The sequence below is a fragment of the Lepus europaeus genome, chromosome 1, assembly GCF_033115175.1.
Source record: "Lepus europaeus isolate LE1 chromosome 1, mLepTim1.pri, whole genome shotgun sequence".
Lineage (NCBI taxonomy): Eukaryota > Metazoa > Chordata > Mammalia > Lagomorpha > Leporidae > Lepus > Lepus europaeus.
The window spans coordinates 145,214,983-145,242,632 of NC_084827.1; the positions used below are offsets into that span (position 1 = coordinate 145,214,983).

At 45.2% G+C, this 27,650-nt stretch overlaps 2 protein-coding genes across 4 annotated transcripts in view; one reads left to right on the plus strand and one right to left on the minus strand.

Moving 5' to 3' along the window:
• The window catches only part of TRAK2 (trafficking kinesin protein 2), a 69,695-nt gene extending 64,323 nt beyond the window's left edge, over positions 1 to 5,372 (minus strand). The window contains exon 1 of one of the 2 annotated variants that reach the window (XM_062189966.1): positions 5,179 to 5,372. The gene's annotated coding sequence lies outside the window, so the exon portion shown is untranslated. The remainder of the gene's footprint in view (positions 1 to 5,178) is intronic. The other variant, XM_062189963.1, reaches the window with a different exon arrangement.
• Positions 5,373 to 5,590: 218 nt separating this feature from the next.
• STRADB (STE20 related adaptor beta) lies at positions 5,591 to 26,597 on the plus strand. 2 transcript variants are annotated; one of them, XM_062189975.1, is made up of 12 exons: positions 5,591 to 5,749; positions 8,555 to 8,650; positions 10,626 to 10,706; positions 15,834 to 15,927; positions 19,181 to 19,302; positions 20,208 to 20,316; positions 21,407 to 21,551; positions 22,597 to 22,768; positions 23,055 to 23,159; positions 23,329 to 23,573; positions 25,227 to 25,269; positions 25,762 to 26,597. In XM_062189975.1, exons 2-12 carry the CDS (start codon positions 8,639 to 8,641, stop codon positions 25,903 to 25,905), a joined length of 1,272 nt encoding a protein of 423 aa, XP_062045959.1. In that variant the 5' UTR covers positions 5,591 to 5,749; positions 8,555 to 8,638; the 3' UTR covers positions 25,906 to 26,597. The 2 variants fall into 2 exon arrangements, with proteins under 2 accessions (XP_062045959.1, XP_062045966.1); XM_062189982.1 differs by having other exon boundaries at positions 21,428 to 21,551.
• The last annotated feature ends 1,053 nt before the right edge of the window (positions 26,598 to 27,650 follow it).

A 27,650-nucleotide genomic window follows, 5' to 3' on the forward strand; every position in this document is an offset into this window, starting at 1 on the left:
ATGTGAGGTGGCACCAATCTGCACCCCCTTTCTCTTTTCTGCCCCATTTTCCTTACATTTGGTGATACAACAGCATCTGCCCCAAGGGAAGTTAAAAATCTAAGAAACCCAAGATCTACCGAAAGAGCTCTAATGACCTCCAAGATCTAGATAAGATCTAACGTCTAATGATCTAAGAAATCTAAGAAATAAGATAACACCATCAGATAATAAATATTTAATGGGTATTACAACAGAATTCTCCTACAGATACTTGGTGAGGACAGGGATCTTTTGCAGCTGAAGTGGTCTAGCTTCCCATAGAATGTAAAATTTAGGTGGGCTCTTTAAGGATGAACATATTTAAGTGAGAATAGAGACGTCTGGGAGGACAAAGCGAAACAAAAATAAAAACAGAACACAGGCCCATGAGCAAGCAGCAAACAGTCTGGTAGCAGCATAAAGACAGACCTGAGTGGGATGGAGTCTAGGGAAGGGATTCACATTTGACTAATCCACATTAAGTCTGAAGCTGATCCCACAGGCAACAAGCTTCGAAATGGAAGGTGACATTTGAAAAACATAAACCTAGAGGCAGAATACAGTACAAATTTCAGGAATGCAAAGATTAGAGACAGAAAAACAATTAAGAAATTGTATCACAGTGTATGTGGATTACTATAATAAAGGCATAAACCATAATAAAGGCATAAAATGGAAGCAGTAAAATAGGTTTATGAGACAGTAAAAAAACACGACTTGTAAACTGATGAGTTGGGACTAGATGAACTTTTTCTTCTCCTCGCCACAACCAGTGCACACCTTAACCATTGCAGGCTGGGAACCTCATAATGTCTGTGGCCCCTCACTCCTTCAGCCCCCCCCACTGGACATTGGACCCCTCCCCTCAATCTGGCTTCTGCGACTTCAACTTCCTTCCCCAACCACCCAATATGTTTAGCCAAAAACAAAGGACTGCGTTTACTAGCTCCCTAGATGTCCCAGGAAACTCCCAAGCCTACAATTCTGATCCATGCTGTTTCTTCTGCCTTTAACGTCCTCTATTCTACAATCCAAATTCTAGCCATTCTTTACACACCAGTGCAAATGCCTCTTGTCCCACCAAGCCTTTCCAGGAGCACCAGTTCAAAGCAAGCCTTGCCTCTCCACACTCTCCTCCTTTCTCAAAAAGAATTTTGCTAACCTTCTATCATGGTTGTTCCTCATCTCCTCCGATAACAACACACCCCTTACAGCAAACATAGTCAATCTGTTGTTGTATTCCTCCCCCTTCTTTCACAAGTAGCTGAAGATCTTGATAAATAGTATACGGCAACAGTTTAGTATAAGGATCAGGACACAGCCTCTGAAGACAGAATGAATTTGAATCTTAACTCTGCTGTTTATTAGCTGTGTAACTTGGGCAAGCTACTTAAGCTCTTGGTGTTTCAATATCTTCATGTATGAAACTGAAAAAATGTAGGTATTTCATAAGATTGTTATAGGCTTGGGCTTAGAGCAGTGTTGGAACCATAAAAGTGTCTGAATATATACAATTGCTTTTTTAGAGCAAAAAAATACTGAATACTCTGCACTAGTTGTGCAAAGCTTTGACCTATATAAGAGAAAGCAACATGTCAAAAACAAAGCCTGCCTCTAGGAACACAGGGCCACGTACAAACACTGTCTACATCTTATGTGTGCCCTGAGGGTCAGCTGTGTGCTCCACATTCATGCTTATACTAACAATGGTTCTGTCTCAGTTAACATTTCAATATCCAGAGAAAGTCTTCAGATCACTTCCTGGGGCTATGGCTGCCTAACTGGTATCCTTGCCTCCAGTCTTATCCTGCTTAATCCACCCTCCACCAGACTTTTTTCCAAAATGCAAACCTAGTGTCTTTCCTTGGCTACAAACTCCCTCCATTCTATTCATGAGGATACAGTTTAAACTCCTTAGCATTGCATACAAAAATCTTCCTCCTCTGGCCCTCGCCTAGTCTCCAGCTGCATCTCTCAACACCTCTCACCATGAGAACTAACTCAGCAGGCTACAACTAAGCAAGACTTTTTCATTTCATTCCTATTGCCTCCAACATTGTGTTCACCGGGGCTGCCACAACAAAATACCATAGACTGCATGGCTTAAACAGAGATATTTATTTTCTCACAATTCTGGAGGCTAGAAGTCCAAGATCAAGGTGTTGGCAGGCCATGTTTCTCCTAAGGCTCTCTCCTTCGCCCTCCTGATGTATCTTCATATGATCTTTCCTCTGTGCCTCTCCATCTCTGCTGTCTCTTTTTATGTCTAAGAACATCTGTCAGGTTGGATTAGGGCTCACTCTAATAGCCTCATCTTCACTTAATCACCAGCAAAGCCCCATTTCCAAATCACATCCTGAGGTTATGGAGGTCCGGGTTTTAACATAAGAATTTTCCGAGGACAAAACCCAGCCCAAGGCAAACCCTTCTTTCCTTCTCAAGCTGATTCCCATTTGTCTTTCCAAGACTGGTGCAAGGCTTCCCACTCGAGGCAGATTTCAGTGCCCTTTCTCTGAGCCCACAGAAGCTCTGTACACCTCGTCTTGCTGCAACCCTATTGCTCGGCACACTACTTAACTGTCTCTTTCTCTCTGAAGATCATATTCCTAAATAGCAAAGACTCCATCCCCAGTACCCAGTACAGCATCTAGTCCATAGAAGGGACTTAATAAAAATTTGATTCGTGAGAGAAAGAACATGGATCTTGTAGTAAGGCAAGTGTGGATTCAAAACCTGATTCAGAACGGGTGTTGTTGTATAGCAGGTTTAGTCCCTGCTTGGAATGCCCCCATCCTACACCTAAGTGCCTGGTTTGAGTTTCAGCTACTCTGGCTTCTGATCCAGTTTCCTCCTAATGCACCTGGGAAGCAAAAGATGATGGCCCAAGTACTTGAGTTCTCGCCACTCATGTGGGAAGCCCAGATGGAGATCCTGGCTCCTGGCTCTGGCCTGATCCAGCCCCAGCTGTTGCAGGCATGTGAATCTGTAGAGGGAGATTTCTCTCTCTCTCTTTTTTCTCCCTCTCGCTGTTACTCTGCCTTTCAAATCACTAAATGCTGAACTTCCATTCTAAAAAAAGATGGTTGTAAAGATAAATAACAATCACAATAAAAGCATCTAGTGCAGTTGGTATACAGTAGGTGCTTGATTAATGTTAAAGATTCAGATCTTGACTGGTTTAATGCTCAGTGGTGCCTCTTAGCAGCTAGTTGACCTTGGGCACATTTACCCTCTTCTCTTTGCTTTAGTTGCCTATCTATAAAAACACCTCGATGCTTGCTTCGTGAGATTATGTTAACAAAGGCAAATATTTAAGACTGGTGGTAGCATAAATGTGTCCTATTATCATGACACAATAACACTGCAGGTGTGAATGCATGTGCCTGGAATCCATGAATAATTCAGTTCCTCTAATTACTAAGACATTTAAACGTGACTATTACCCTAATGACTCAGATTTCTTACCCACTACAGAGCTTAGTAACTGAAGAGGCTCAGATACTGGTACAGATGATCCAAATAAACATGACATAATATGCTACCTGCTGTCATTCCTTCTCCTGGTGTTTAAGACATTTGGGGCTCTGAAATACAATTTTTAAGAAACAAGTTTTTCTGCTCTGTGTGACTTAGATGTTAACCATTTACAGCGGCTCATTCTCGCAATTGCAGAATCACAAACCCGTGAACTGGAAAGGACCACTGAGATAAAAGTCCAGTCCCATCACTTCTTACGTAAGTAAATGGAGGTGGACGCGGGATGGGCTTTTACAGTTTTGTTGAGCAGCTCTGGGATGGGTGTGACTGCAGGCAGAGAGCAGAACTTGTTCACATGTATGACTCCTGAGAGGGGTTCAGGGCGCTCTTTGGAAACCCAAAGCGTGCTGGAATAGGTATCAGGAAATAACATTGGGAAATCCCTTTCAACCATTTAGCCTCTAACAGCTGTCATTTCTGAAGGGGCCTAACAGTTACCTGACTTGTGGCTTAGGAGCAGTGCGGATCTCGATTTAAATCTCCACCCTCTCCATACACAGCCTCCGAGCCTCAGATGAGTGTAACAGGCTTGTTGAAGCGATTAAGCGACCAGTGGGCGCAGAGCCCCTGACTGGGGAGCCTGGCAGACCACAAGTTTGTTCCTTCTGACCTCTTCCATCCCAGCACTAAAGAGCTGTCCGATAACAACAGGCTGTCTTTCACAGAGGGTGGGCTTGCTACACAGCTCAGACTTGCTGGGCACTACTTGACGTTAAAAATAGATGGAGTAACTGCTGTGATAACAAAACATCTCTCTCCTTGCCCTTCCTTAGAACCACATGTCCTTCAAGTGGCATGTCACCACCACTCACATGCTATTTGGAGGTCACTGTAGCAAAGACTTCCAATTCAATGGCAGAGGTTGGAAGGCCACGAAGATTTTACTGACATAACCCAGGAACTGGACTAGTCCACTTCATTTTGCTCCTATGTTCCATTCCAGCTTGATAAGTGTCCAGTGAAAAGCTACTCCCCCACCCCACCCCGCCCCAGCACAAAGCAGCACCAGGTCTAAGTAAAAGGTGCGTGAACAAGTGACAGTTCACTCTTTTTATTATGGCTTAGAATTTCTTAAGTGTTTGCCAGATTATTTTTATGCAGAATGAACATCGGTCAGTGTCTGTTATTTACTTGTCAAACTAAACTGTTTTTCTCTTAAAAGACTTGGGGCGTCTGGCCCCAAGTAAGAAAAGCCCAGCTGAGGTCATCAGTATAGAAAAGAGCTTTTTCCAATCCCCTCGCGCTTACATCCCAGATGGCCATCGAGGCTTAAGGTTTAACGTCCAGACACGAAAGCCACTCATCCTCAGAAATGAGGCTGCAGATGGATGCTGGCTGGCCGAGAGCAGAGGCTGTCAATCCTCAGAGGTGCAGCTGGACAGAACCCGGAGGTCAGAGCCCAGCGCCCATCACCTCGCACCCACGATCGCCAAACAACGCACTTCCCACCACCACCCGGCGGGTACCCCGCGAGGACCCAGCCCTCCCGTACCAGCTCCGGCTCCGGTGCCCCCCGCGCAACCTCCGAGAACAGGAGGAGCGCCCCGCGCGGAGGCTCCTCCGCTTCCCGGGGAAGTTGACCCAGGGCAAGTCCGAACCACGCGCGGGAAGGTGACTCACCGCAACGGCCCGGCGTCCTCCTTCCAGCGCCCGCGTTCCCTTAGCAAGAAGCCCCTGAAGCGGCCGGCAGCCGGAGAGCAGCCGCCGAGGCTGCCGCCGCTGGCAGCAATCGCCCGGGCGTGGCAGGGACGGGCGGGCGGCTTCACGACATCATCATCCGGCGACCTTGTTCTGCAATGACGCCGGGTCAATGACAGACCCTACACCAGGGGGAAGCTGGAAGGAGACCCAATCTCCCAGCAGCCCCCACGGCCCCGGCGCACGACCGGCTGGGAATTGTAGTTCCCGCTCGCCACGCCCCACCTAGCGAGGAGGCCCCGCCCATCTATGCCCCGCCCCCTGGATGCCCCGCCCCCCGGCCGCGTCCCGGAGCCGGGGTGGGGCGAACCAGGTCCCCTAGGGTGCTTGGGGCCGGGGCAGAGTTCCAGGCCGACGGGTCCGGTGCCGGCTGCGCTGCCGTCCTGTGCCCCGCGGCCCGCGCTGGGAGCGGGCCTAGCGCGCTCACCTCGGTGCCCCTGTTCCCGCGCCGCTGGCAGCCCGAGGAGAGTCGCTGGCCGTGGTCGCCGCCAGGGTAATGCGGGGAGGCAGGCCGGGAGGGACGGTCTCTGGCCGGTGGGGGACGCGAGGCAGCGCAGCTGTGCCCGCGCGCGCCCGGGGGGCCGAGGCCGGAGCTCGGCGTCGCCCAGACGCCCCCCAGATGGCTGCGCTGGGAGCCCCGGGGCCCGCGCGGCGGCTGAGGCACCTGAGCGTGGGGGGCGGCGGCCGCGTCAGGTGCGCGGGCCCCGGCCGCCCCCCGTCTCACCTCTCTGGGGGCCCTGGCGAGGGTCCCCGCCGACGGCACTGCGGACCCCGGCGCCGTGGGCGAGTTCGCCGCTGAGCGCCCCCAGGCTGGACCGGAGAGCCTTTGACGAAATGCGGGCTCCAGCGTCGATCGTCCTCGGGGTGGAGGTCGCGCGTGGTGCTGTCCCCTCGTGGCTTTGTGGCGTCGAGTACTTTGTTACCTACGACCGGGGTTTGAGGCTCGGCGCCCACCTAGCAAGTGCCTGGCACACAGTAGGCGCGCAGTAAATATCCGAATAGTTGTTGGGAGCCTGCTTCACGATACTGAAGTCTTCACGGGTTCCCAGGGGCAGTTTGAAAATTACGGTAATTTTAAAACTCAACAAAGAGAGTTAAGTCTGTTGTTGTTTTTCATTCTCTGCCGAGTTCTGTAAACAGTGCCCTTTGATTTGCACAGGAAGCGTCAGCCTTTCTGACTGAAACCTTTGGATAAGCCATTTTATTATGGAACACATTTAAGTCATTTATAAAGCGTTATCATAATTATGATGAGCTTTATAGCTGCAAATGCAAGGGACTACACTGATGGACGTTTGGAAATACAGTCTCTAAGTATGTTTTTTTTTTTTTTTAAGGAGGGGTTTATATTCATGTCTCATGACAGAGCATTCGGGAACACAGAGCAATCCCGCACTCCACCCCCCCTGCTAGGTGCAGCAGCTGCCTTGACCTCAAAATGTCTTGTAAAATTATCTCTTCCTAGTCTCGTGTAGCTAAGGCGAAAACCCCGGGATTAAACCACCCTATTGCCACAGCCCTTTTAGTGTTAGCAATTCTCACAGGTTATGTCCAATTCTTTTTAATGTTTCTGAAAAAAAAATAATAAAGTTTCAGATTCTTTTATTTAAGACAAAATGGGTAACAACTTGCTGGTGTTACATGAATAAGGCAGGATACAAAATAGTGATAACCCCTTAAATTCCACACATCACCACATCTCTAACCGCGTTGCTTGTGGTTATCAAAACACTGCCAACTTGCTTACCAGACGCGGTTAACCCACAGTGCCCCCAGAATACTGGAGTGTGCCTGGCGGAGCATCCTCTCAAGTCTTTTCCATTGATACAAAGTTTGGGAGTTACCAGAGCTTGCAGATAAGGTTGCTGTCACTTCAGTCCCCGGGGAAAGCAGGTAGGGGCAGCGGGGCTTTCCCCCTTCTGATGGCTGCCGAATGGCAGGTGACAACATAATCCCAGTTGTTCAGGGTCTTCTTGCTCCCATTCTCCACCTGGGTTCATAGTGAACATGCTGAAGAAATTTACTTCTTTCGTTAGCTACTGAATTGGATACCGCGGTGGGCATTGGGTTAAGATACCACGTCCCAGGTCAGAGTGAGTGGATTCCTGTCCCAGCTCTGCTCCTGATTCCAGCTTCCAGCTCGTTTGCACCCTGGGAGGAAGCAGGTGATGATTGCAGTAATGGGAGCCTTGCCACCCACTAGGAGACCTGACCGAGCTCCTGGCGCCTGGCTTTGGCCTGGCCCAGCCCCAGCTGTTACAGGCATTTGGGCAGTGAATCACTGGTGGAAGATCTGTCTCTCAGTCTCTCTCTGCCTTTCACGCAAACTTCTCAAAAATTTGGATACCACTCTGTAATGTTTATGGGTTACAAAATCTTCCGGTCATTTTGCTCAGGTGTTTGTAGATTTGATCAAATTTGGAACTTCCTTAAAATGAAGTAAGTGCAATGAAGATGAGAGAGGGTGTTGGTTACAGGTAAGGGACCACTGGCACTAGCAAGTTTAGAACATTGCTTCCCTGTCTGCTAGCAAACATCTGGATGTCTACTGGCAAACATCTGGAAATCCTTGGTGGTGCTTTGCTATCTCCTTGAGTCTGAAGAAGTTCCTATTTTATACCTGGATCTACTGCAGATTAACACTCTGTCGTCAGTACCGTGAACAGGAATTATTTGCCTATCTTTAATATCAACAAATTTCAAGAATAGAATTGAGGACTAAAAATCCATAAGGTGAAAAAATTTTATCCTATAAAAATGTTATTTTCACATGAAAACTAAAAAAAAAAAAAAGTTCTTTCTCTTTTTTCTAACCATATAGCAATAAGGAAGCATTAATTTCTAGTCTGTGATTAATCCTGATTCTTTTCTAAATTTGGTGGTCAGGGACTCCAGTTGATTTAATAAGTGATTAATCCACTCAGAAAACTTTGAAAATTCCGTTTTTTTTGTATTTGGAATTCTTGAGAGTTTTTTTTTTTTATTTTTATAAGTCATTTCAAATATAGGTCCAAAATTGTTTTTCTATATTGCTTTCGTGTTTGCTTGAGGTTCTTCCAACAAACAAATGTACAGAAAAGATAAGCAAGATGCAAGTATATTGAAGCTTTGGCAAGTGTTCAGAACCTCCCTGCTAGTCACTCAGCCTTTCTCAGTGACACTTGCTGACACCTTTAGGGGATGTTTCTAGTCTTTGTATCAAGGAATTGCTGATATATATCAAGTGGGTTTAGGGTGACTACTTCTTCAAGGACTTCTATGAAAATCTAAATGATTTGCTTTTTTTTTTTTTTTGTAGTAGGCTATTTCTGGATCCTGAAAGCAAAAAGTCTCCTTTGGAATAGATGGAGTTTTATCCCTTTCTGTGAACTAAAGCGATTCAATGTCTCTTTTGGTAAGTGTTTGTTGACGTGAATCTGCTTTTGTGCCACCAGAGTTGTTAGCTGGTGTGCAGAGCCCCGAGTTACAGAATATTCTTGGGGAACGGTCTAGGGCCCTGATACACTGCTTGGACCTGAATGACTGGTCTTGAGAAATGAAGTAGATTCTCATTGAGTTTTTGTCTGTTTCAAAAAGAGCTACTCCTCTACTTTTTGAAATACTCCTTTTTGTAACCATTTTCCCCATACTCACTTTTTCACATATGTATGTTGTACTTAGATAGGTTAATTCCTATCCAGTTAGCTATACCGTATCCTGTAAATCTTTTAAAAAAAAAATCTCTTTTATGAATTTCCATTTGACTAAAGGCAAGGAAAATAAATTTAAGAATAAACTCTTTGACTCACACCAAAAAAATTTAGCTTAAGTAGCTTAAGGATTTCATTATGTCTTACATACAATATAATACTACATATTATATTATCATATTATATTATTAGATTACTATAGTGGTCTTCTAGAAACTGGTGAGTGTATTTGTATGATGAATAGCTTCATGTATATCTTTGATCTGTAAAGTTGTAAGAGGCTGGCAGGTATCCTCATCATTTTGAGTTGACCCAAGAGTGCCAAGAACTGGAGCCAGATCTCGCATTCCTATATGCCGATGCACTCCATTAGTCCCCAAGGTTGAGAGGCAGAACTATGAAGTTAGGAGACTGTGTTGTTAGTTATGTGGGAAAAATAGAGTACATTTACTTTCAGTGGTTATTCTAAAGGTTTACTCCTTGAGAGGGGAGCTTCATATATCTGGTAAATACGTTGAGATGAAATTCCTCATTCCGTGGAGCAGGGATCAGCACCCTTGCTCTGTACAGGACAATTAGTGTTTGCATGCACGTGGTCTCTGTTAAAATTACTGCTATGCTCTTGTAGCAGGAAAGCAGCCATGGGCAAGATGTAGATGAATGAAAACCAACCAGTGGCAGTGTTGCCACAAAACTTTGATCTGCCAAAACTGCTGTCAGTCAGATTGGGCTCCTGGACCAGAGTTTGCCGACCCCTTTAGATTTACATTTTCACATGTAAGATTTACATTTTTGTATCAACTTGTCAGTTGGAGAAGATGTAAAAGGGCATTTGGTCTAGTTTTTACACTCAATAGATGAGGATTCTGTGATTCAGAGGACTGTAGTTGCTCAGGGCCTCCCAATTTAGGCAAAAGGATATCTTTCTTAATGTATTATTCCATAATTATGGATTTTGTGAAAAGTAACAGAATATGATGAGTGGCTTATATTAGATCAATTTGCTAATAATTTTAACTTTATTTTATTCCTGCAATGATGAAATGTTTTAGAATCCTTTGAATCAAAATATTCCCCCTGTGTACAAATGAGATCAAGTTGATGTTGTTACATATGAAGGATTCCTTCCCTCTTCAAGTTTTACCCTCTATTTGAGAACTAAGGCATGGTGTTTTCAAAGGAACGGTATAAGTAAAATGTTTTCTTTTAAATTCTTCATGGAGTGTAACTGCTGTTCACTCAGCCATGACAATAACGGTTGAGAAAGCAGCAGTAGAGGTATTCGGGGCAAACTTCCTTCTGTGCGGTTTCAAGTCACTGATGCTGGAAGGATTCATGTGTACACGCTCCATGAGCCATTCATGGTCACTAGCATCTGATTGGTGCAACGTGGATATAAGAATGCTTTTATGGAAAAGATATACGGCTATATGTGATCTTTAAGAACATCAGAGGTAGCACCAAGTAAAATTCTAATAGATACGAAACTTATCTTCTGCACACTGGCTGGTGCCTCCTGGGCACCTCCACGCTGTGCACCCTGACTTCCATCGCAGGTTCCCACATCCTGCCCTTTCTCTCTGCTCTCTACCCCAGTCTCCAACCCTTCTCTCCCCACACTCGACCCCTGTCTATCCAGTGCCTTGTTTTTCACTTATTTAATGCATTTCTGACTTCCAGGATTGTTTCTGCACCTCACGAACACAAGTGGAATCACTGAGATCTGGAAAACAGTCTGGAAGCAGTGTCCCTCAGCACTCGGTAAGCAGATGGTTCAGTGTAACTCCTGCTCCTCCTGCGCCCTCGTACATCTGTCATATGTTCGCTCCTGCTCGTCTCGTACCTCTTTGTCCCTGCCACTTCTTCTGTTGTGTCTTCTTCCTACCCCTTCCCCGTGAGCCTACGATTGGCCTCTTCTCTACCTAAACTGGCTCTCCTTGGGAAGTCTCACCTAGTCCTGTGACTTCAGTGGCTTACATTTCACATTGTCCTGGAGCTACTTCAAGTCTCCTGAAGGGACCCCGGCTCCCAGAAGAACTGATGATCCTCAGATTTCCACCAGTCACCCCAGACTCTCTGCTGACCCCCAGAAGTATCTGTAGAGTACCTCTGATTGGGTTGTGCAAAGGCACTGTGACTTAGTTGGAGTAAATGCTTAATTTCCCAAACCTCACCGACCCATTTATTTCCTGCTTTGGCTATGAAAATCCATCTATAAGTCACCCTAACTAGAAACTTTGGAGTCATCCACATACAGCACCCGCCTCTGCCCCTTGTGTAGACACCGCCTGTGGAAATGCCCTTCACAGGCGCACCGCGACCCCTCACGGGTCCCCAGCTTCCCAGGACCCGTTGCGGGCGGCCTCCTTGCCTCCTGTCCCCTGGACACACGCATTCTGTAGGGAAGTCTTCTCCGTCCACTCACAGCAGCGTTCAGCACTGCTTCCCATCCCACGCCTGCTTGAGCCACTTTCAGACATCTTTCAAACCTCAGCTGGCTTGCTAAGCCGATGGACAAAGTCTAAGCTTCTCTTCCTGGCGGCATGGGCTATGTCTAGTTTGTGAGTTTAATTTCTTGGTGCTGAGTCTTAGCACGTACTCTTCTCTCTGTTTGAAATACTCTTCATTCTTTTCTCCCCCCTGAAATTCCTCCTTATCTCTCAGCGGGTTGGTTCGAATACCACACTTACAAAGCCTGGCTGCTTGTACTTATCATTCCATTACAGTCCTACATATGTTAGACAGTCCCATAAAATGGTACTCACTCATGAAGTACTTAGGACGACTGGGGTGTATGCCTCTCCAACCGTACGTGATCCCCATAAAAGCAGGCAGTCTGTCTTAGTCATCCTTATCTCCCCCGCACAATGCCTGATAGCTAACTCCGTATTTAAAGGATCATGCTTGATAATAAACATTTCTCCGGATCTTTTCCTCCCCTTAATCCTTGCTTTATAGTGCACTTTCTACTCCAGATGGCACCTGCTTGGAAAACACCTCGCTTGCTACAAAATGAAGCAATCCCAGTCACGTGGTCTGTTAGGTATCTCAGTCCTGTCTGCAGCTACCCACATTCTTGTTTAGGCGCTAACAGTCTGTAGTCTGCTGGGCACTGAGCTTCAGTGCAGTAGGCAGTCGTTGGCAGCCTGAGTTTTGATTCCAGTCATTCTCTCCAGGTGGGGGTAGTTCAGGATCAAGTGACTGTGTGTCCACAGAAGGGAGAGGGCCGACACTGTCCACAGGTGGCTGCTTGGATTTCTCCAGACTCCAGGTTGGAGCCATGTTCGATTTCAAGGAGCTGAATGTCACATCTCTGTCTGTCCTTGGAGTTAGACTAAAATCTTAAGTGAGGAGAGCAGAGCCACGGTCTGTGTGAAGTCTCTTGTGGAGAAATAAAACTGGAGAAGTTATGTAATGTAAATTGACACCAGCTGGAAGCCGGGGCCTGCCGATTAGAAAATGCTTCCTGGGCTCTGCCTGAGTCATGCTTCAAACACCATCTGTTGTCTTCTGTTTGGGCAACACGTTCTCCACAGAGCCTATAGACAGGGTTAAGTGTGTTCAAATGTCATGTTTGGAGGACGCTTCTGGTTTTCCAAATGATTTCTGCCTCCTGAAAACCCTTATGTCTCTAGAAAAGCTCATTTTCTGTAATTAATTTTGCAAATGAAAGGCCGCACTGTTTGAGTTGAGATGCTGATTTTTAAAATAATACAGTTTCAGCAATGCTGTGATTCCTAAAAGGCCAGTTGGTACAATTCTCAGCCCATGCAGGCCGTCTTCCCTACAATATCTCCGAGAGTTATTTGCAGAAATTCACCTAACAAGTACTGTAGCACAGAAAGTAATATCATGATAGAGGAAGGTGTGTGTCACCACAAGTGGAACGTCCAGTGGGATCTCTTCAAAAACACTTCACAGACTGCCTTTCCCTGGTGGTCACTGAACCAGGGCTTGGGGTCTGTCCCCCAGGCTCTCGGGATCAGAAACTGATTTGGGGCAGCAAACCTAGAGTGGCCCCATATCTCAGCGTCAGAACCACATTAGGCAAGGTCATTAGGCTGATCACCACAGTCGCCCAGGGTCGCAGGAAGCGGTACTCTTCCCTTGCAGCTGCTGTCCTCGTGGTACAGAGCCATGAGAAGCCAAATGCTCTTTAGAAGCAGTTCAGTTTATAACGGAGAACTTGAAATCCATCCCACGGTCCTTTCTTTCGCTGCACGGAGACATGTGAGCACATCAGATCTTTTCTTTTTACAATCTTCCACCCGCTGAGCACCGTGTCTTCACGTGTCTTGTTCCTCCTTGTTCCTCACGTGTTGACCCTGGTGGCCATCCACCCTCTGTCTGGATGCATGAATGCGGAGGGGAAGATGCGAGGAGGCAGCCTGATGCCTGGTCCTCTCTTAGGCGGCGCCGGCTACGTGAATTTCTTACGCTGAACTGAAATGTGCTTCCTATAGCTTCTGGTGGTTGATTTTAACTCTGCTTTCTATTCTACTTACTCTTTGACATTAGTCTTTTAGATGCTTGAAAATGGTAACCATGTATACTCCAAAAAGTTCCCAGGAAAATAGAATTAAAAGATGAGTTTATTTTGGTGCCAAAAATTTGAAATTCCTACATAGTTTTTTTTCATAACTTGCATTTTCCATGAACTTATTGAAAACCTGTTGTGTACATATCCTTATGGTTTTCTTCTCCAGATTAAGTATTCTGAGTTCCTCCAGTGTTGCCAGAACCATAGCCAATACTGTTGGCCTTCCCCGGGCATCTCTAGTCTGCCGTGTGCCTGTTAAGTTGGGGTGTACTAGTTAGTTACCCACCATGCTCCCCGGACTGACGAATCATCTTGGCCTCCAGGACGGCTCTCGTCTCTTTCCATCTGTGCATTCTGTTTCTATAAATACAACCTTATATTGTGCTTTGATTTAGCCTTCCCTGTCATCCTGCTAACTGGTGCCTCCAGGTCATAAACATGGTATGCTTGATTTTGTCATTAGGCCTCTCATTTTTTTTTTTGTTTTGTTTTTTTATTAAATTTAAGTGTAAGATGTTGCATTTATTCCTGTAAAATGGTACTGATTGATGCCCGTCCTTCTAGTTCCTCAAGACGGTTGTGTGTCCTGGGTGTCCTTCCAGCATCAGCTGTGCCTAGCAATGCACAATTCATGGGATTTTGTTTTTTGTTTTTTAAAGCACGCCTTTTGCATCTTCAAGAAGTCGCTAAAAAATTTCAAAGAGCAAGGGCAAGAACCCTGCCATAATTTTTGCTTTCTACTTCTCTAACCAATCAGCACATCAAAGACAAGAGGGGTCAGTGTGGGATGACTTAGTGAGCCAGTGCTGCCTGCCTGTGGTTGCCATGTTGTCTTTTTAAGTGTTCGTAACTCACCCACCTAGTCATTGGTTCTCAGGCGTTCAGGGGAAGCTGCATCAAGCTTGCTCCGTTGTAGTTGTCTCCCTTTTTGAAAAGTGGGTTGTTGTTGACATTTCCATTCTGATTTCTCATCTGAGTTCTACCCTGTGGATTTAATATCACACATGTGGTTGCCCTTGGCCTAGGGATTTGAATGGATTTAAAGCAGCCTGTTTGGAACTTTGAGTGCTAACTTACAACCTGGACATACCTTCTGGTTTACGGAAGCCTGCTTCCCCAGGGGAGAAGATGCAAGCCCAGTAGAGGCTGGCAGCTCTGCTTTCCTGCCATCCCTCGCTAATGTTGTACCACTTTTTTTCAAGCAGTGAACTGTAAGTTTGTGTTCATAATGTCCCTCACCTTCCTGACAAGTTTACATACTGACAGCAATTTAGTATATCTCTTATATGCATTCCTTAAATCTGATGTATCTGAAGACTACCTGTTCTAAAGAAAGCAAATTGATGTATTTGGATTTCTCCTCTCTTTTTATTGAATAATTTCCAATTACATAGTAGACGTTCTTTTTATAGGCTGTCATTCCTCTTGAACAATATTCACCTTTATTCATCTTTAGCCATGGGCTTATGATTTCTTTTCTGCTCTCTTAGAAGTTTAGGAAACACAGCCATCCCTGTCTATGAACCTGCATCTGTCGCTGTTTCAAACTTCGTCTCTTTCTCTTGAGTAGAGTCAAGAGTGTGAGAAGCATTTAGCACAATTCCTAGCACATAATGATCTCGTTTCCTTTCCTCCTATTCACCTTGGAGACCGGAACAGGACTCCTGCCACCTGCTGGTGCTGTAGACTCTAAGCACCCTGTGGAGGATCCTCCAGGCTCTCACGTGCTGCCAGTGGTTTAGGCACTGTGTGCTGTTTCACTGCCACCATGAAGAGATGCAGACCCAGGGCAGACCCAAAACACCCTGCGAGACCTCATAAGGGCACGGGATCCTTCGTTCAGGGCTACACCCTGTTCTCCCATCTCCTTGCATGTATTGTTTCCTTCCGACCTCCCTCTGATTCATTCCATCTGCGACAGACAGCCTCTTCAGCAGGGGTGTGAGAATCGCTCCTGGAGCATTAACACCTCTGCTTGTAGGGTTGACCCTGGGAGGGGAAGTGCAGCCCGTGGACCCAGGAGCAAAGCACAGCGCCCCTCACAGGCCCCTGCAGCTCTTCCCTCCGCCACCCTGAAGGCTGGTTGGCATCCTTGGCAGCTCCTGTGAGCCTTACTGGAAACTGCGCTGGGAAGAATGCCTTGCTCTGGAGAGCTGCTTTTCCCGCAGCTGCGGACTCGCCTGTAGCTCTGAGAGCAGCCTCCTGAGCCCCGCTCCGGGGCCTTCCTCGTGAACTCCTGTGTGTTTGCAAATGCAACATCAGTATGTTATATTGGGCCGGGCACACAAAAGTAAGGGACTCAAAAAACTTATTATGCCTGTTACGTTCTCGTGTTTTAAAAACTGCAGGTTGATGAGCCGCCCTTTTCCCGGTTCCCTCCTTCTGCCAGTGAAGGGATCCGTTCCACCAACGTTTCTCACTATGAACTCCAAGTGGAAATAGGTAACATACAGCAGAAACCAGATATTACTATCAGTCTAATGTATTCAATACGTGTTGTCTAAAGATAATGACCCAGACTTTTTCAGGATTACAATCTCAATTTTACTTTTTCACTGAAGCCCATTTAGAGGAGAAAGGCTCTGAGACATCTAAATACTCCTTATTTGTGTCTTGATTGTAGGAAGCTTCGACTTGTAGGATATAATTTATACTGGGTATGAATTAATATCAAGTCTTACAAATCTTTTCAGGCATAATCCCTTAACTAAATTGTTTTCTAGTTTAGGCTTTTACCTGAAATCATATTTGCAGTGGAAACCTTTCTCAGTTAAGCGTGGAAGAGGATGGCTGATTTTTTTTATAACTTCATATATGTGAAACAGTTGCTGTGAACATTCAGAAACATCCGTTCAACACCACACACTCGGACCGTGTTAGGTGCCAGAGATGCAAAGCCATGTGTGGTTCATGTCATGCTGAGCAGGCAAGCACGTAGGGCACCTTTGTCTTAGGCACTGGAGGGTACTGTGGTAGAGCTCCGTGCCGGGTGTTACAGGACAGACGAGGGAGTGGACAGCTAACGACCCCCGGGCGTCCACCGACCCGGCACAAAGGGGCTGGCTCCTGAAGATGGGAAGTTTGCGAGTTGTTCTGCTCAGGGTTCTTATTTAAAAGTAACAAGAAGCAATCTGGGCTAAATGAAGCAAATAAAACAAGGAATTTTTGAACAGTATTGCTAACTCACAGGATTATTGGCTAGAGAAATAGGCTTGGGAGGAACCAAAAGCATAGAGTTTAGTGACTAGGACCAGAGACATGGACTAGGAGTAGCCTACTTAGTATGCTTTTAAAAAAGATCTATTTATTAGTATTTATTTATTTGTTTATCTGAAAGGCAGAGGCAGGGAGGAGGAACAGAGAGAGAGCTTCCATCCTCTGGTTCACTCACCAAATGGTCACAATGCCAGGATTAGGTCAGGATGAAGCCAGGAGCCTGGAACTCCTTCCCGGTCTCCCATGTGGATAGCAGGGGCCCAAGCACTGGAGCCACCTTCTGTTGCTGTCCCAGGAGCATTAGCAGGGAGCTGCATTGGAGGTAGAAGAGCCAGGACTCAAACTAGCACTCGTATGGGATGCCAGCATCGCAGGCAGCGGCTTAACCTGCCGTGCCACAGTGCTGGCCTGTAGCCCGTTAGTGCCCTCGCGGCTGGGTGACTGCTGCCGCGGACGTTGGGCCCCTCTGCATGAGCTCTGACTGCCCCGCCTCTTCATGTCACTCACGCCGTCTTCCGGTTGGCCAACTGTGAGCCACATGCCAGGTCCAAGGCCAAGGGGTACCTTTTCTAAAGCAGCAAATTGGTAAATTCCCCCGAATGAGAAAGGTTCCAGTGGTGCCAAACTAAAGAAAGACAGCAGGGATTGAGGAAGGCTGGTGAGAGGGAGAAAACCTGAAAGTTTCTCTGTGACCACAGTGGGAGGGAGGGGTAGGGAGGAATGCTGGGAGTTGGATCTGGAGAGGCAGATGGGGGACATGTGGGGAAGGACTCCGTGTGATGTGTTGGGAAGTGCCACTCTGCCGGCCCCCACAGCCTGCCCCTTTGTTACTCCCAGGACGTAGGCAGGAGTTGGGAGTGTATGCCGTCTGCTGGAGGGGCCTTAGGGACCCGTGGTGGTGGGAGTAAGGGCACCCAGGAGACACGCTGCAGAGCTAGCGATGTCTTTTACTCCTTAAACCCTTTGCCACTCCCATTTTGTAGATGAGGACTCTGGGGCTGTGAGACTGTGCTGCAGCTGGTGATTGGAAACCAGACCTTGCTCCAAGCTCTCAGCTGCTTCCCAGCAGTCCCTCCCGAGGACTAAAATGCTCCAGTTAGAACGGCTCTGGCAGCAGGCTGGAAGATGCCGTGGATCAGTGCATCACAACCACAAATGGCCCTCTCACCCCCGTGTGTTTTGGAACATTGCAGTGTCTGTGTACCTCCACAGTGTGACAGGCTCAGAACTCCTGGGGGTGGGGTCGAGACATCTGCATTGGGAAATAGTTCCCTTGGTCGTTCTGGCGCGTGCCCTGGTCGGGGAATGCAGGGAGCAGTGACGACATCGCTGTGCGCGTGTCTGGGGGGGACAGGGCCGGGGCCAAGCAGTGATGCAGACACTCGGGAGGAGGAGAGGGATTGCGGCATCACTTATTTGCCCAAGGGAAATGAAAACATTTGTCTGTTGAAAGACCCTATAGGAATATTTGTGCAGCTCTATTTATAGTCACCAAGACCTGAAAACCACCCAGATATCCATCAGTCTTTCAAAGGATCAATAAATTGTGATATATCCATCCAGTGGATTATTGCTCAGCAGTGGAAAGAAACTGCTGATACAGATGACAGTGATGGATGACTCTTAAAAGCAGTGTGCTAGTGAAAGAAGCTAAGCACAGAAGGAAGCGGGGCCAGGGTGGTGGCAGACAGGTTACGCGGTCACTTAGGATGCCAGCAGCTCACATTGGAGTGCCAGTGTGAGCCCCAGCTACTCTGCCTCTGAGCCAGCTTCCTGCTCATGTGCCCAAGAAAGCAGCAGAAGATGACCCAAGTACGTGGGCCCATGCCACCCATGTGGAAGATGATGTGGAGTTCCTGGCTCCTGGCTTTGGCCAGCTCCAAACTTGGCTGTGGCAGCCATTTGGGGAGTGGAGAGTGGGTGGAAGATCTCTCTCTCTGTCTCTGTCTCTTTTTCTGACACTCTTACTTTAAAATAAATAAATCTAAAAAAAAAAAAAAAAACAGAGATACCATTTATATGAGAAGGAAAACTCAGATGAGTAGTTGCCAGGGGCTGGGAGTTGGGGTAGGGGCTACTGAATAGCATTCCATTGTTTGTATATATCATAATTTGTTTATCAAGTCACAATTTTAGCCATTATAATAGATGTGTAATGGGATGTCATTGTTTCAATCTGCATTTCTCTATCTTGGGCATCTTTTCATAGGCTTACTGGCCATTCCCATATCCTGTTTTGTGGACTGCCCGTGTAATTCTCTGCCCATTTTTTAATTGGATTGCTTGTTATTATATAGCTGTTACAGTGCTATGTTCTGGATGGAGATCTTGTCAGATACAAATTCTGTTAATACGTTTAGTCAGCAGTTTACTTCCTCATTTTATTAGTATCGCTTTTGAAAGAGCAGAAGTTTTAAATTTTGATTAAGTCCCAGTTGTCTTCTTCCTCGGTTGCTAACGCATCTCGTGAGTTTTACAGGGAGAGGCTTTGACAACTTGACCTCTGTCCATCTGGCCCGGCACACTCCTACAGGAACACTGGTTACCATAAAAATTACCAATCTGGAAAACTGCACCGAAGAGCGCCTGAAAGCCTTACAGGTGAGTGTCGGAAGAAAATGCTACAGAGTCCATTTGAGGGGGTTACACCTGTCAGAACTCCCCCCTTCCCAACTCATTGTTTCTGTTAGGAAGAGGTAGATTTCTTCCTTCTGATTAACATGGAGTTATAGAATTGGACAGAATACTTGGAGAGCAGATCCAGTCCATGCAAGAACAAATATATTCAAACTTTGGGAATTGCTCTTCATTCCTTCACACGAGCATCATACTCGTGGGGCTTGTCTGGTGCCTGTGAGCACCCTGGTCCATCCCACACGAGGAGTCACAGAGGGAAACAAAAACAGGAAGCAGTTTCCTCGCATCCAGCTAAGCAGAATGAGCGGCGGACTTGACAAATGCTGAGAGAAACGCGGGGCAGGTTTATTATGACGCCATTTTCCTGGTCTCTAATCACTTGTCTAGGAAAGGGCAGAGAGTTTTGTTGTGACATTCCACTTTTTAAAATGCACACATAGGTGGTGCAGAGAAGGACCTGAAGACTGTGCCAGAATGTGCAGTGTCACTCTCTGTGATGTGGCGTCGCAGTGACTTTTATTCTGACGCACTGTGTGTTCCTGAGTGTGCTTCTCTAGTAAGAACCTAGTATAGTTTCTCAGAGTATGGCCTCTTGGGTCAGAGTCAACGTCCCCAGTCTCTTCTGCTTCTTTCACTAATAAGGTGCTTTGCGGTGAGTTTCCCGTCGATTTCTAAGTGTCAGCCGCTGTACAATGAGGGTCCTAGTGCCACATCCATTGTGCAGTGGCTGTGTGGTGGAAGTGAAAGCACTAAGAACAGTACTCAGTACTGTTTCACTCCCTTGAGTATCAGCTGTCACTCTTGCTATTCTTTTCATCATAAGAAAAAAGGTTGTATTAAATGTCTTGTCTCTTGTGTGTTTATCCTAGAAAGGACTGATCCTATCCCACTTTTTCCGACACCCCAATATTACAACTTACTGGACAGTTTTCACTGTTGGCAGCTGGCTTTGGGTTATTTCCCCATTTATGGCCTACGGTAAGAAAACTGGTTTTCAATAAATAACTCCTCATGTTGACCTGGATGCTACTATTAAAAAGATGAGTGAAATCTTAGATTTAAGATTCACTACCTTTAAATTATAAGCCTCATGGTTCAGTCTGGATTTTATGCGATACTGCTGTATCTGGTTCATGTTGGATTTCTGGCTTAGAAGAAAGCAGAAGAGAAGTGATGATCAATGAACCTGCCACTGCTTCTGCAACACTCTCTTGCCTCTGCACAAGCTATCTCTGGCGTCCGTTTCCTTCCCCTCTCTCCGTGGGGACCTGCTGTGACGTGGCAGGCAGCGGCACTTTTCCCAGGCACATCATCCCCATCCCTGTTCCACTGCGTTGTAAACTTCTCTCGCATCTCTGAGTGTGCACTTCTTGAGGGCAAGGATCATTCATGTATTTTTCATTGTTGTGTACCCAGGTATCTACGTAATAGTACATAGCACAAAATAGTATTCAGTGTTTTGAATGAATAAGTGAATGATTTAGAACCTTGATGAATTCTAGATGATGAATGAATTCTAGAGCTTTTGTGGATTGTTTCTGAATTAAAACAATCCATACACATGCATACATATACAGTATATATTTTCATTAAGTAACTTTGAAAAATTGTTAATTCTCTTTCCCAATCTCCGGAGTATCATTAGAAGAAATATTTTTTTAAGATTCTTAAAGGAAAATCACGTTTGCCTGGGAAACTAGTTTGACTCCAAAAAGTAACAGCTCTGTGTGTGTGTGTAGTGTATGTGTTTTTTTGGTTGAAAAGAACATTTAAAATGTAGCTGAAGCTAACTTGACCAGGGTCCTGGTCTAACTATAAACCATGAGATTGACCTTGGTATAGTCCTCAACCTGCTGGACTAAAAGGAGATTTTAGCCTCCTAACGAGTTCACTTAAAATATAAAAATAAATGTGAAATGTCTTTTCAATGTTAAAATTAAACACACACTTTTTTGGATACAAAGGATCATATTTGACTGCTACATTAAAAGTCTTTAAAACATAAAATAAATAAATAAAATACAATAAAATGTAGCTGAAGCAAAATCACTTTCACTGTTCATATCAGGATTTCAGGGGTTTCTTTTAGGTTCAGCAAGGCACCTCTTGAAGACCTACTTCCCTGAAGGAATGAGTGAAACTTTAATAAGAAACATTCTCTTTGGAGCAGTAAGAGGGTTGAACTATCTGCACCAAAATGGCTGTATTCACAGGTATTTACTTATCCATATTTTCTAAAATGAGAGTGCTAAGCTTGGCGCTGGGGTAGAGCCCCTGCTTTCATAAGTTCATACATCTGATGAGGATGTAAGAGTCTGTGTTTAGGGGACAAGTTAGAGGGAATGGGATCCTAATTTGCGGGGAGGGGTGTGTTTCTTTTCTTTCTTTAAGCAAATAAAGAACTTCTTTATCTGCTTTTCGCTTGTAGCATGTTTAAATCATGTATAACGATAATTAATTTTTCCTTGATTTTCGAAATATTTTGCAGTACCTTGAGATGGTGATACTAAATGTCAATTTTCTTGTTACCAAACTGTAAATGAGGAAGTAATTGGCAGAATGCAAAAGCCGTGGTGTTTTGGTATATGCTGGGGCTTTGTTTTGTTAATTAAGTTACCTTCAGATGAGCTTACTTTTTTAGTTGTTTCAACCTCCTTAAGGCTTTTGATCATATTCTTCATTGTCTTTTAACTAGCATTCTGCTTAACTGATGATTTCAACAGCCTGGATTCTAATGACTTGAGGTTTTATGATACATTACCAGTTCATTGGCCATCCATTAGTTTGCACATTCAGTATCTTGGATGAAAAACAAATTAATTTTTCTGATGCTGAAAGGGAAATTTTATATAAAAGATATCTTTATAAGTGATGTTATGCCAGGAGAAGCTGTCTTTTATTGACTGGTATTGCTTTAAGTTACAATCCTAGGCTTCAAGTACTTTTGATTTTTTTGGACCTTTCCTTAGGTGTTTTGCAATACCATCCTAAAAGTTAATTGTTTGATTCCATTCTTGTTTGAAAACGTTGTCACTTCCAACAAGCAGCTTTCAATGATTCTGTCCTTTGCTTTCATGCCGTGTTCAGTAGCTGAACGAGTTCCTTGATTCCTTGTACGCACAGCAGTGTACATCACACACTGCTGGGTCATAAAAGGGATTTAGTTTCCAAGCAAATACATGGATTTGTCCTGACCAGATTTTTACTTTCTTCATGGGCCACGTTCCCAGTACTTAGGATTGTTTCTTTTTGTTCTAGGAGTATTAAAGCCAGTCATATCCTCATTTCTGGTGATGGCCTGGTGACACTCTCTGGCCTGTCCCACCTGCATAGTTTGATTAAGCACGGACAGAGGCGTAGGGCTGTGTTTGATTTCCCACAGTTCAGCACGTCCGTGCAGCCGTGGCTGAGTCCAGAACTGCTGAGACAGGTCAGGTGTGGCCGTTGCATTGGGTTGTCTGTGCGTCTCCAGTGTCTTCTGGGTCTGACTGAAGGACCGTTGTGTCGTTCTATTTGGATTGGTGAATGGCCTCCTGCAAGACTTTTTTCGCTTGTCCAAGTTCCGTTAGGGATTTTAAATTGTATATCGTACGTTAGGTGTTGTTATGGGACCTCCTCCCCATTACTGTTCACCATCCTTTAACAAAAGAGTACATGCATGTGACCGTGTGTTCAGTTGCTGCCACTGAAGAACATCACGTTAATTGTGTTTACAGGATTTGCACGGATATAATGTGAAGTCAGATATTTACAGCGTTGGCATTACAGCATGTGAATTAGCCAGTGGCCGGGTACCTTTCCAGGACGTGCACAGGACTCAGGTGCGTGCCGCTGACATCCCTCAGCCGCTTGGCCTTGCATGAGAGCTCTCACATTCCAGAGCGTTCCTGTCAGTCGTGGCTGCTCTAGACTCCCAGGAACGTCATTGCTATTATTTTTTATTTGAAATGTTGCCTGCAGAGAATTGAAGGAAATTCTTCTTTCTTTTAGATGCTGTTACAGAAACTGAAAGGTCCTCCTTACAGCCCACTGGATGGCAGTATTTTCCCCCAGTCAGACTCCAGAATGAGAAGTTCACGTTCAGGCGTAGACTCTGGGATTGGAGAAAACGTGCTTGTGTCCAGTGGGACACACACTGTGAACAGTGACCGGCTGCACACACCAGCCTCAAAAACCTTCTCTCCGGCTTTCTTTAGCTTGGTACAGCTCTGTTTGCAACAAGATCCTGAGAAAAGGTAATACCGGTCACTCCTAAACAGCATAAACTGTGCATGTTTTATGTTTTACAGAAGCTTTGTGGTGTTTCCCTCCCCACAAAACTTAAATGTTTTATCCTTTAACCAAAAAAGTCAAGAATACAGGAAATATTGATGCTAAGAACAAGTGGAGGGGGCTAGTGCTGAGGCACAGTAAAGCTGCAACGCCAGCTTCCCAAACGGCTGCTGGTTCTTGTCCCGGCTGCTCCACATCTGATCCTCAAGTTCCCGGGCCCCTGCACCCACATGGGAGACCTAGATGCAACTTCTGTTTCCTGGCTTCAGCCTGGCTATTGTGGCCATCTGGGGAGTGAAAAAGCAAATGGGAAATCTCTCTCTCGCTTTCTCTCTGTAACTCTGACTTTCAAATAAATAATTTTTTTTTTTTTAATAAAAGGAACAAGTAGAGGTAGTAAGCAAATGGAAGAATATTGGATTGAAAATCAGAAGAGTTGGGGCCAGCGCTCTGGTATAGTGGGTAAGGCTGCTGCCTACAGTACTGGCATCCCATATGGGTGCTAGTTCGAGTCCCAGCTGCTCCACTTCAGATCCAGCTCTCTGCTGTGGCCTGGGAAAGCAGTAGAAGATGGCCCAAGTCCTTGGGCCCCTGCACCCATGTGGGAGACCTGGAGGAAGCTCCAGGCTCCTGGCTTTGGATCAGCTCAGCTCTGGCTGTTGCAACCATTTGGGGAATAAACCAGTGGTTGAAAGCTCTCTCTCCCTCCCTCTCTCTCTTTCTCTCTCTCTGACTCTGCCTCTCTGTAACTCTCTGCCTTTCAAATAATAAATAAATCTTTAAAAAAAAATCAGAAGAGTTGGTCACCAGTCTCAGCCTTACTATTCCCAAGCATAGTCTCACCTTGTAAAAATCAGCTACTCCTTCTGAATATTAATTATTGTACTTGCATTAATCCATTTTAGAAATGTATTAGTAGTATAAAATGTAAGTAGCTGCTTCCATACTAATATAAATTATTATCATAGATAACTATATATTAGTATTTTGGAAACAAGGTGTGTCTTTTTTTTTTTAAGATTTATTTATTTATTTGAAAGTCAGAGTTACACAGAGAGAAAGAGAGGCAGAGAGAAAGAGGTCTTCCATCCACTGGTTCACTCCCCAATTGGCCAGAACAGCCAGAGCTGCACCAATCCAAAGCCAGGAGCCAGGTACTTCCTCTGGGTCTCCCATGTAGGTGCAGGGGCCCAAGGACTTGGGCCATCTTCCACTGCTTTCCCAGGCCATAGCAGAGAGCTGGATTGGAAGTGGAGCAGCCAGGACTCGAACCAGTGCCCATATGGGATGCCAGCACTGCAGACAGCGGCCTTACCCAGTATGCCAGAGCACCGGCCCCAAGGTGTGTCTTAATTACCAATTTTTAACCCCAAAGTGCCAGGCATAATTTCTTATAATAGTATGTGTTCAATAAATATTCAGTATGGATTAACTGAAGGACACCTCTAGAACTAATTCTTCCCATTTGTCAAAGTTGGAGCCAAGATTTGAGCTTCTGACATAATTTCTTTTTCAGCATTTTAGTGTTGGATTTTATAGCTCCTAACTTAATTTCTACTGTTATGCATTCCAATTTGAGGGTCTGGGTTTTGTAATTTTTTTTTTCTAAATTTCAGGCCATCAGCAAGCAGTTTATTGTCCCACGTATTCTTCAAACAGGTGAGCTGATCTGTCAATGTTGTCTAGATGTTTTCAATTATTATTAAAAAATACATTCCATGTTGTTGGTTTAATGGGATACTTTGGTTACCAAGAGTCATACTATTAACTTACAAAAATAATGTTAAAAAGCAGAAAACTTTTTCGGTAGTTTAATTGCAGACTTTTTAAAAGATAGCCATTCTGTAAAACAAAATGAGTGGAAACAAACCAGACCATCATCACATGCCACTATGTGCTCAATACTGATTTTGATTAGTGACTCTTTCTATATTGGCTAGAAATGACGAAGGGCAAACTAGATCTGATAAAAATCAATTTATTTGGCTTCTCTTCCTGTTTTCAGGTAACCAGAATCAAAGGCATTTTTAGGAAAAATACTTAAAAACTATATAAATACTTTAAACATAATTTCTTTAGAAGTTACTTATTGTTGACAAAACAGATGTATTACATTTGTACCAACAGCCTTATTTTGAATTTCTTTAACAGATGAAAGAAGAAAGCCAGGACTCCATACTTTCACTGCTGCCTCCTGCCTCCACCAGGCCGTCAGCAGCACTGCCTCCAGTGTTACCTTGGGCTGAGCCAGAATGTGATTTCCCTGATGAAAAAGACTCGGACTGGGAGTTCTAGGGCTGCCAGATCACTTCACGTCCGATATACTTGACACCCTCTTCTTGCTGCTTTTATTCTGCATTGCTAGGTACAAATGCCAGAATTATACTTGAAAACACAGTTGGTGCACTGGAGAATCTCATTTCAAACCACTCTGTTCACAGGGGCGTGAGTGTGGAGGTCCCTGGCCTAGCTCAGACTGCTCTTACCACCCCAGGGAAATGTCTGGATGATCAGTCTAGCTACAGTTAGTGTCATCGATTCTTACATTTTCTCCCCAAGCTGTGACTAACTCATCTTTTCATCTCTCTCTAGTTTTTGAGCCAGTTGAGTTTTTTGGAATTTTGCTCTTCTCTTGGGATTGAGCCCTCCTAGGACAGGACTTCCAAGTACATCCGATCTTTCTTTCAGGTTCTCTAGCCTTTTGAACCAGCTATTGTTAACCGACAGGCTAGTTTATCCTGGCACCAAATTTCTCTTTGGTAGACAGGAAAATGTTTATACTTCCCCTTTTTTTTATTAATACTTATATAACATCAAACTGAGCCTCACTCAAAATAAATGATTCACTTGAAATATATACAGAATTCATAATTTGCTTTCTTTAAAAAAGAAGGTGACTACATAAGGTAACCCTTTTCTACCTATGTAAATTTTAGATCCTAAATTCATGCACCCTGTGGGAGCTCAATAAAGATTTGTTGACTTGAGTTTATGCTTCTATTTATTTTCCTAATGTGATCTGGCAAAGATCAAACACAGCTTCTCTATTTGTTTTGCCAAGAAGCCCTTTCTCAAGCAGACTTCTAACTTGTTAGCTGAGGACTACTGGGTACTTGATTCAATGAAGGCCTGTGTGTGCGGATCCTTTATATGATTATTGCTCTTGTGGGGTTACAACACAGAGAGTGCAGGTCTTTATGATATTTCCTTGTTAGCCAAAGAGAGAGGCCATGTCTCAAAAAGGGCATGTGGGGTGAACTGTGCTACACTGGAACCTATGTCAACTGACTTTCTTAACTGTACAGTCTTCTTCACATGTCTTTAAACCAAAAGGGCAGTCTACAAATTAATGGGCAATTGAAGGCACCGTCCTTTTCATGTTCATGGGCTAGACCTCCTCAAGAATGAAGGTTTGGGTTGCTCTGCCAGGGCAGCCATGAAGACCTGCCGAGGTGAAAAGTGAAGGTGAGTTTAGAATGGATAGTGATGGAGAAGAGGAAGGGGACTGAGTGAGGCCCTCGGAGCAGCTGCAGTGGTCAAGCCTGGAACAAAGCTCCACCTGCACTATTTCCCCACGGCAAGACGAGCCCACCTTGGAAGCCATGAAACAGGGCCTCTCACATCTCTGGCTGGGGCTTATTAAGTCCAATGTGTGCACAAACAGATTTCCTGTAAGCAGCTGGCCACACAGCTGTGCAGGCTGACCCATCCCAAGGTCTGGGGGAGACCCAGGAGGGCTGCTGGTGCAGTTAGAGTCCAAAGGGCTTCAGGCCCAAGATCTAAGAGTTGATTTGTTAATTTGTGTCCAAAGGCAGGGAAAAGTTCAAACCCAGTCAGCGGGGGAAATTCTGACTTGAGGGCGGGTGAGCCTTTTTGTTCTGTTCAAGTCTTCGACTGAGTGGACGGACTCTCCCCACACCAGGAGGGCAATCTGCTTTACTCAGTCTACCTCTTGAAAGTTTTCCAGAAGCTCCTTCACACTGAAACACCCAGAACAGCGTTCAACCGAATAGCCGAGTGCCCTGAAGCCCAGCAGAGTG

What these genes read in the sequence shown, in the direction of transcription:
- STRADB (XM_062189975.1), top strand. An exon ending in TGAACTCCAAGTGGAAATAG is followed by an intron (nt 15,928 to 19,180) that starts GTAACATACAGC and finishes TGAGTTTTACAG; the next exon opens with GGAGAGGCTTTGACAACTTG. An exon ending in CAACAAGATCCTGAGAAAAG is followed by an intron (nt 23,574 to 25,226) that starts GTAATACCGGTC and finishes TCTAAATTTCAG; the next exon opens with GCCATCAGCAAGCAGTTTAT.